General features: G+C 37.6%; 1 protein-coding gene across 1 annotated transcript; it reads left to right on the top strand.

Moving 5' to 3' along the window:
* The first annotated feature begins 1,295 nt into the window (after positions 1 to 1,295).
* Positions 1,296 to 8,481, top strand: LOC141290682 (tripartite motif-containing protein 16-like). The gene is made up of 4 exons (XM_073822782.1): positions 1,296 to 1,922; positions 2,084 to 2,167; positions 3,997 to 4,230; positions 7,797 to 8,481. The coding sequence occupies exons 1-4, from the start codon at positions 1,356 to 1,358 to the stop codon at positions 8,448 to 8,450; spliced, it is 1,539 nt and encodes a 512-aa protein (XP_073678883.1). The 5' UTR covers positions 1,296 to 1,355; the 3' UTR covers positions 8,451 to 8,481.
* The last annotated feature ends 1,283 nt before the right edge of the window (positions 8,482 to 9,764 follow it).

The following is a 9,764-nucleotide window of genomic DNA, read 5'->3' on the forward strand; positions in this document are numbered from 1 at the left end:
TAGCTGAAACTATTGATATAAATTATTAAGTTTGGTTCTTAATACTGTGTGTGGTTGCTTGGAAGAGCGCTGTTCTTCAGAAAAATCCTCCAGTTTTCAGCATCTTATGCTTATTTGAACCCTTTCCATCAATAACTGTATGATTTTGAGATCCATCTTTTCACACGGAGGACAACTGAGGGACTCATATGGAACTATTACAAAAGGTTCAAACATTCACTGATGCTCCAGAAAGAAACGTGATGCATTAAAAAGCGGGGGTGAAAACGTTTTGAATTTGAATGAGATAAATAGTACTTAATTTGTCTTCTGGAAAACATGCAGAAAGTTTTCAACCCCCGACTCTTAATGCGTTGTGTTTCCGTCTGGAGCATCAGCATTTGAACCTTTTTTAAAAGTTGTCCTTGAGTCCCTCAAGTGTGAAAAAATGGATCTCAAAATCATACAGTCACTGCTGGAAAGGGTTCAAATATGCAAAAAATGCTGGAAACTAAAGCATCTGTAAGACCTGAAGGATTTTTCTGAAGAACAGCAGACCTGTTTAACTGTTCAGAACAAACAAGGGACTCATGAACAACTATCACTAAACAACAAAACAGTCATAGATCATCTAAGTAACCACACACAGTTTTCAAGAACTTTTGCAGGGGGTTATTTTAATCAGTTTAGCTATTTTTTGTCTTGTGGACTATGTCAACATCTTTTATGTAAAATATCTTACTCAGAATAGTACTAAACATAAACTCTCTTATTTTGTTAAAACTATTCACATTTTCACAGATTCTGTAAGGGGTTCCCAAACTTTTGCATGCCACTGTAAATTATGAAACAGCCTGTATTACGGCTTTTCCTGCTGTTTTATTGTCTGTCTTAACAAGTTACACAAGTTTGCATTTCACAAATGCACATCACCTGGGCTCTGCCCACATATATATAACACATACTCACTGGAGGTGAATAAAAATAATAAAACCGGTAAAAATCAACAGTATAAGATGTAAAATGTCCATCTTACTTTTGTTCTGTATGCAAATGCACAATAACAGCTGACAAAAATAAAAAGAGACTTGAAACCACATGATGGTACAGTACAGTGTCTCTCCTGTGAACTCATATGAATTCATTTTACTAGTGAGTTAGTCAGGTATTATTTTGATAAACACGCAAAAGCGACAACATCCTGGCAAGCAACCGTGTGTCTCTCTGCATTAGGTTTCAGATTAGAGCAAGCCTCAGTTCTCTGTGTATCTGTGGCCACACACACATAAGAGAGTCCCGCCCACAAACACGCACAAGGAAACAAATGAAACTAAACTGGTTGTGGAGTCCCTTTAACACCAAACTCCTTGTTCTCCATGCAAATGGCAGATGAACAGGACTCACGCATGTGCTCGGTTTGCCTCCAGGACCTGCAGGAAAACAGCTGCTCTCAGTGTATTCAGAATTCCTTATGCGGGGCAGATCTGGAGGAATATATGGCTTCAGTCGCAGATCTGAATGAATCTGAGGATTCGGCCACAGATCTGGATGATTCCAATGCTTCTGTGCCAGATCCGGACGAATCTGTTGCTCGTGTTGCAGAGCAACTGGAGAGGACAGGACTTCAGACAGACCAAGCTGAGAATGTGGAGTGTGACTCTTGCGCTGGTAGGAAAGAGAAAGCCATCAAGACATGTCTGGTGTGTTTGGCATCTTACTGCGAAGCTCACCTCAAGTTGCACAATGATCTGAACTTGGGGAACGCACACTCACTGGTGGATGTCACTGGACAACTCCAAAGGAAGATGTGCTCCCAACATTATAAGCTCCTGGAGGTTTACTGCCGCACTGACCGCCAATGTATCTGCTGCCTCTGCATGCTGGACACCAACCACAAAGGACACGACATGGTCTCGGCCGCTACAGAACGAGCAGAGAAACAGGTAAAGGTGGGGTAGGGTTGGTTGGAGTCCAATGAAGTACAAGTTTTTAATATGCAATGCATAAACAAGCCATTTTAAATGGTTGGGTTTGGTTCATGGACTTGTTGCTTGAAAATGGATGTAAAACAGTGTCTTGAATGGCATTGTCCAATGATTCCCAGAGGCAGCTGGAAAAGTCCAAGCAGATGGTTACGGATCGAGAGGCTGAGCTGAAGGAAATCCAGAAGGCATCACAAAGCCTCAAGGTAGGTTTGTGACTAATTAAAAGATGAAATAATGTTCCAAACACTTCTTCTATCCCAGAGTAATATGCATAAGCTATAATTTAACCATTGGTTGGCTTCCCAAAGTGAGCTGGACCATGAAAAATAGATGGGAGAGCTAGGGACCTTGCAGAAACATCTCATGCCATTAGTGTTGCTGAAAAGTTATACACTTTTCTCGAAACTAGAACAAGAACAAGTACAAAATTAAAGCTGCAAGCAGCGTTGAATGGCCCTCGCACCTGGGCTCACCACCCCCTTGCTTTAGGAAAACAGCAAACAATGAGCGATATGCATTTAAAGTCATTAATATAGAAGGACGATGTCAAAGTCTTTTATATGTGCCAAACTTCCTGCTACCAGGAGGTGGCGCTATGACTATAACTGGATATTGGCTTGTAGATGTCCTCAGGCAAGCACTTTTATCAAGCATATTAAGTTTGGTGCAGACTGAGTTAGCGCAAAGTATGACATATTTTGTAGCCAACAGGTGGCGCTATGATTATAACTGAATATTGGCTTTTAGACGTATTCAGGCCAGGACTCTTACCAAACATGAGAAGTTTGGTGCTGATTGGAATTTGCATGTTTAAGTTAGTGTCAAACAAGTTGCCAGTGCTATTATTATAACAGAATACTGGCCTTTAAATGTGTTCATGTCAGGATTTTTATCAAACATGTGAAGTTTGGTGCAGATCGGACATTGTTTGGCTGAGTTATAACACCTTTGACTGCCGTCATGCGCCATGGACACGTCCTTCAACAAAAAATCAAGATCTTAGCAATTTGACATAGCAAAGAACTTTAGAGTACACTGACCAAATATAATGCTTTTGTCATTAAATCTCTATAAGGAATTTGTTAGAGCGTAAAACATGTCACTTTCTGTTGCCAGCAGGTGACGCTATGGCTATAAGTGAATATTGTCATGGACATGTGTTCAGGACAGGACTCTTATTAAACATGTGAAATTTGGGGCAAATTGAACATTGTATGCGTTATAAAAACTTTCAGTTTCATGGCGAAACATCAAAATTCGTTAGGCTGCCACAGGTACAAACTTTAATGAAAACTCAAGATCTTCACAATTTGACATAGCAAAGAACTTAAGAGTAGACTGACCAAATATATTGCTGATGGCATTAAATCTCTTTGTTAGAGCGTAAAACATGTCACTTTCTGTTGCCAGCAGGTGACGCTATGGTTATAAGTGAATATTGTCATGGATGTGTTCAGGACAGGACTCTTATTAAACATGTGAAATTTGGAGCAGATCAAACATTGCGTTATAAAAACTTCCTGTTTCATGGCGAAACATCAAAATTCGTTAGGCTGCCACAGGCACAAACTTTAATGAAAACTCAAGATCTTCACAATTTAACATCACAAAAGGCTTTAGATTAGACTGACCACATTTGGTGTTGATCTGATTAAATCTCTAGGAGGAGTACTTTTAAATAAAATGTCTGGAAATAGCAAAAAATGGCTCAAACGTGCAGAGAACATTTAAAATAATAAGACTTCTTGTTTGCAACTCCCTATCGGGGACTTTTTTTGTAGATATTGGTGTGTTACACGTGTCTACCGAATTTCGTACATGTATGTGAAACAGCACGAGGGGCACTTTGTTGAAATTGTATATATTTTGTCAAATGTAAATTTTCACCACTTTTGGAGTGTGCAAAGTTTCATGAGTTTTCGAGCATGTTTAGGCCCTCAAAAATGTGATTCATTTTGGAGAGAAGAATCTGAGCAATTTCAAAAAATGTCTTAAAATTCTTAAGTACATCTGGCTCTATGTCTACTAACAGAACCTGGCTCAAGCCACAGAGGAAGAAGGTGACAGGATCTACTCTGATCTCCTCAGCTTTATACAGAGAAGCCACACAGAGACGATTACACTGGTCCAAAGTCAGATGTCCACAGAGTTGGACCAGATTCAGGGACATTTGGAAGGTCTGGAAAGGGAGATTTTGAAGTTGAAGAGAAAGCAGTCCGAACTGGAGCAACTGTCACATACTGATGATCACATCTATTTCCTCCAGGTAAAAGCACCACTAGAGCTGCAAAAAGATCAAGAGACTGTTTGAAGAAATGCATTATTATAGTCTTGAAACAAAGCTTGCATGAACAAATGGTATTAAAGTCTTTCATGATAACAGGGTTAGCACTGATGTAGTACTTAATCTTAGGGCTTGTTATCAGCGGATTGCATGTTTGATCCATGTGAAGAGCAAACTGCTTTGGTAAAAGTGGCTACTAAATTAATAATTCTTAATCTATTGTAGATCCCTTTTTTTCTCTCCTGATTATCTCCAAATCTTGTAGGAGGCCCAATCCCGCTGGCCGGATTCTGAGTTTAATGACTTGCCCAGTCTGACCGCTAACCCACATTTCTCTTTTGGAGAAGTGATCAAGTCCCTCACCTCATTAACAGCACATATAAAGGACATTTGGAGACTGGAAATGACCAGGATATTCTTAGCAGGTAAAAAGCCATGTTTAATTAACAAATTTAGTCCACATAAATGTTCAAACTTGGTCCTGGAGGGCTGGTTTCCTGTAGAATTTAGCTCCAACTTGCCTCAACACACCTGCCAGGAAGTTTGTAACATGCTTAATTAGCGGGTTCAGGTGTGTTTAATTAAGGTTGGAGCTGAACACGACACCAGCCCTCCATGACAGATGTAATAAAAGTGGTTGCCTGCAAACCACTTTTAAAATGGGGCTATTTTATTACACTAATGTCCTACCCGAACTAGTACCGAATTAAAAAATATGACATTTAGGCAAAATAAGCTGAATGTACATATCTCCATTTTGTTCAAATGTTTTCACCTCCTGATTCTTAATGCATGGTTTTTCTTTCTGGAGCATCAGTGGGTGTTTGAACCTTCTGTAATAGTTGCATGAGTCCCTCAGTTGTCCTGAGTGTGAAAAGATGGATCTCAAAATCATAGTCATAGTTGAAAAGAGTTCAAATTCACAAAATGCTGAAAAAAGTAAGAATTTGTGGGACCTGAAGGATTTTTCTGACAGTTTAACTGTTCAGGACAAACAGGGGACTCATGAACAACAATCACTAAACAAACAAAAAAATATATACATATTTTATGTGAAAGATCTTATCAGTGCTAAATAAACAATAACATGTATTTTGTATGATCGCTTTTGACGTTAGCTGTACCTGTAAAGAATACCCTGGAGACCCTAAAGAGATAACAATAACATGAGATGGGAAGAAAACATATATTTCAATGCTTGTGCATTCTCTCTCAGATGTTTGCATTCCCCCCAACAAACTATGCATATCCTCACAAACTATACGCAAAGTTTCTCATAGAAATGCAAAAGTTTTGTGAGTCATGGGCTGAACATATACCCACTAGTATATCTCCTGCATCTCTAAAATTAAACCTTAAGAATTGTCAATTCACAAAAGCTACTGTCACGTACCTGGAAAAGCAGATGGGGGCTCGTCCGGGATGTCCGTTGTGTTTTGTTGATCTGTATTTGTTTTTGTTTTTATTTAACTGACTTTCTTTGTGTCTAGTTCAGTTTATATGTTTCTTTACTGTATCTGTTGTCTGCTGTTGAATGCTATATGTGTGCAGTCATAGTTATTTTTCTTATAAAATGATTAAACTATCTTTTTGGTGGTTTAATGTGACGTTACTTGACCCCTTCTATAACAGGCATTTTGAATGGGTTTGTAACAACTGAAGTACAAATTTCATATCTCATTCATATCTAAATCACTTCAGGACAGTGGTTTAACACCAACCCCAATCAAACACAACTGGGCTGCGTTTCCCAAAAGCATTGTAAGTAGATCGTCAAACCATTGCCACCAGTGGTCTCTATATGCAATATACTTACAGGGTCCCCACACCTCAGTTAACTTGAAATTCAAGGAACTTTTAAGCACTTTCAAGGTCCAATGCCCTCAAATTCAAGGACTTAATACGGGGATACATTTCGAGTGAGAGCAAGGTTACATTGTGTTACCTTGTAAGATGCATTGTTACAGTTTTCTTGTGTCAAACACTACTATGCAAAAAGCATTTATTTTTTTTTTGCCAAATAACAGAGATTTGATATTCTATTTGTCATATTTCTGTTTTGCATAAAGCTGAAGAATATTTGGTACAACCTACTGTATTCCAAAAGGATCTGATATCAACTTTTGCATGGATTTTATTGAAAAGAGCGTAGGCTCATGCAACTAGTAGTTTTATATTAAGGATATATGCTGCACCTGGCCAAATGATGGTTCTTTGGTTCTCTGGCAAGCCATTCTTTGTAATTTTCTTTGGTGAGCCAAATATCTTGAAACTTGCATATTCCAGGCATCAAGTTTTAACGGTTACAGTCTATTTTTGCAATGTTTCACAGTGTATCTGTAGTAGTTTTGTGTGTGCATGAACACTATGGCAACATAGAACACAAAGTACCTCACACGCAGCAAAAGTAGCCCAAACCCCTGGTAAAAATTGCATTCCAGAGGGTAAAATACATTTTTTTTTGGCAGGGTTCCCCTAGTAAAATTAGCATTTTAGGGGATAAATATTAAGTTACTGGAGTTGCTTCAACCCGCTGACATAAAAAACAGTGTTAAAGTAGCCCAATTCTACAGGAAAACCTCGGACTTGGCAACATTGCTCAAGCAGGAAACACTTACGTAGCGCGTAAGTAAACTAGCATGCATAGGCGAAACAATACATTAGCAGACCGAAGACAATATTGAATTTTTTCCAGAAAACTTTTGCATAAAATAAATCCAAGCACTTTCAAGGACCTTTATTTATACATGTTTATTTTCAAAAACAATTCCTTTTTTTTTTCGAATCACAAACTTTTAAGGATTTCAAGGACTTGTGGGAACCCAATGCTTTCGAGAAATGCAGCACTGTCTTGTCTTAGGGGCTCCACAGTACTTGGCAAAATCCTATGTGTCCAACCTTGTGAAAAGATCTACAGATGCCCAAATAACCAGTATGTTGTCACATATCATGTCCCTTTAGTGACTGCAGAAAAGATCCTACTGCCTAAAGAACCCAAGACAAGGGAGGAGTTTTTACAATGTAAGTTATTCCACCTTTTTGTTCAAATTTGAAAACGAAAACCAAAGGTACAATAGAAAGATCCCAATCCCTACACTGTAAAAAACAAACAACACAATTTGTTGAGTAAACTTAAAATAATGTTTCTGTGCTGTCTTAAAGTTTTAAGTTCAGTCAGCTCAAATAAGTTTAGTCAATTTTGCAAAAATTGTCAAAGTTGCACTAAGAGACAACTTAGATATTTGAGTTGACTTAACAAAAAAACAGGTTTGTTAAAACTTAAAAGCTTGGTGAGTTACCTGGCTGCCTTAATAATTTTAAGTTGAATCACTAAACTTTTTTGAGTTGACTGAAAATTTTAAGGCATCCAGGTAACAAATTATGTTAAGTTGACTCAACAAATAGTTTTTTAAAGTGTAAAGATTAATCTTAGTACTTTTTCTGTTAGCTAAGGATACTTTGTTCACATTAAGTTCTGTTTTACATACTAAGTTGTGGAGATTCAAGTAAGCATGCATACACCAGTCTTGGTTTGCTTTGGGGCAAAGCCAGGCTTTACTTGGGTTTTGCATTTTCTTTCATCAGTTTTGGTTCCCTTGAGTCTGGACCCAAACACGGCTCATAGGAACCTTTGGTTAACGGAGAAGAACGGGGCTGTGGCTTGCAGTCTTGAGCCTCAATCATATCCAGAACATCCGGACCGCTTTGAGTGGTGGGCCCAAGTCCTAAGCAAGGAAGGTCTGATGGGTCGGCACTATTGGGAGGTGGTCTGGACCGGGCCTTACGGCGTTGACATCGCAGTGTCCTACCAAGACATCAACAGAACTGGGCAAGGAGACGACAGCGGTTTTGGGTACAACAGGCACTCCTGGAGTCTGGACTGCTCCATATTCAGTTACGCACTAGTGCACAACAACGAGGAGACGGAGATCAGCGTACCCCTGTCCCACCGGATCGGGGTGTATCTGGACCACCGGGCAGGACTGCTGTCCTTCTACAGTGTCTCAGATACTATGATCCTCCTTCACAAAGTCCAGACCAGGTTCACTCAACCTCTTCATCCAGGATTTGGGCTCTTTCAGGGCTCAACTGCTAAATTTTGTGAGGGTGGATCACTGCAAATAGTCAACAGACCCCAAAACAACAAAACATCTCGGAATATAATTTTTTTTCCAACTAAATATGATTCATTTTCTAAATAGCCTACAAAATTAGGCATCAAAATATATATTTTTTTATTAGGCAATAAAAATAAATTAATGAAAAGTCGTTAATGCATTGAAAAAAATCATTTTTTCAATGCATTGAAAAATGCATAAATGCATTGAAAAAATGTTATTTTTTTTCAATGCATTAACGACTTTTTATTAATTTTATTTTTTTCAGAATTAAACCCCGTATTAGACAAAATCAAATTGGTTTAAAAAGGATATTTACGCAGAACTTGTTCTAAAACAAACATTTACCTACTGCTCATGTGTTCCCCTAATAACAAATGCAACATTAATCATATTTTTCACATTTCTACAGGACTGAAGCTAAAAACACATCAATTGTGTCTCTATGGTCTCTTTATTCTTGTAAAATGTGTTTAATTTAAAAGTTTAACTAAAACCACAATTTTATTGTTTTAGTCCTTAACTTGTCAGCTGGTAATCAGCAAGAAATGCTTTCATTCTTAATTGTCTTTTCTGTTTTTTTCCAAAAAATATTAATGTGACAAGGTGTAACGGGGTTGAAGTCAGTAACGAATTTAAAGGGATACATTGTATTTAGTTTTAATTTTAGGTTTTTTTCGTGTATTTCTGTGTCAGAATATCTGCATGGCCAACATTGTCTTTCTGCTGCAAATGTGGGTGCAATTGATGCAGGATGATTGTCAAAGTTTACAGTAAGTGTACATATTAGATTAAAAATATATATATTTAAAACAAGTTGTCATGATTTTGATAAATATATATCAGCTGAAACCATGAGTATTTTATATTTGTTTCATTAAAAGATTAATAAATGAAGTAAACAACTCAACCCCGTTGCAAGTTTACAACCTCTTTATGTGACGGGGTTTAAGCTTGACAGTAGTCTCCCTGACTATTATATGCCTCAAAAATATTATTTATATTTTTTTTTTTCACAAGTTTACAACCTTGTAACAATGACAAATACAAATAGTTGTGACGATTCAAATAAAACGTTGAAAAATAATAATTTTCCATCTTAATTTTATGTGACGGGGTTGAGTCTTTAAGCTTGACAGTACCCTCCCTGACTATTATATGCATCAAAAATATTATTATTTATATCTTTTTTTATTAAAAGGATTAAATGAAATAGTTCAACCCCGTCACAATGAGAAACACACATAGTTGTGACGGGGTTGAGGTTGTAGGAGTTAAGTGTAAGAGAGTAGACCATATATGGCAGCAATAAAACAAGTACATTATATACACTTATGGATTTAAAACAAATCATTTTCCATCTTAAATTTATGTGGCGGGGTTGAGTCGTTAAGCTTG

Source organism: Garra rufa, chromosome 18 (genome assembly GCF_049309525.1).
Source record: "Garra rufa chromosome 18, GarRuf1.0, whole genome shotgun sequence".
Lineage (NCBI taxonomy): Eukaryota > Metazoa > Chordata > Actinopteri > Cypriniformes > Cyprinidae > Garra > Garra rufa.

Excerpts from the sequence above, each read along its gene's own strand:
- LOC141290682 (XM_073822782.1), top strand. The coding sequence starts at position 1,356 with ATGCAAATGGCAGATGAACAGGACTCACGCATGTGCTCGGTTTGCCTC. Across the intron at positions 1,923-2,083 it reads CAGAACGAGCAGAGAAACAG|AGGCAGCTGGAAAAGTCCAA; the intron begins GTAAAGGTGGGG and ends AATGATTCCCAG. Across the intron at positions 2,168-3,996 it reads AGGCATCACAAAGCCTCAAG|AACCTGGCTCAAGCCACAGA; the intron begins GTAGGTTTGTGA and ends GTCTACTAACAG.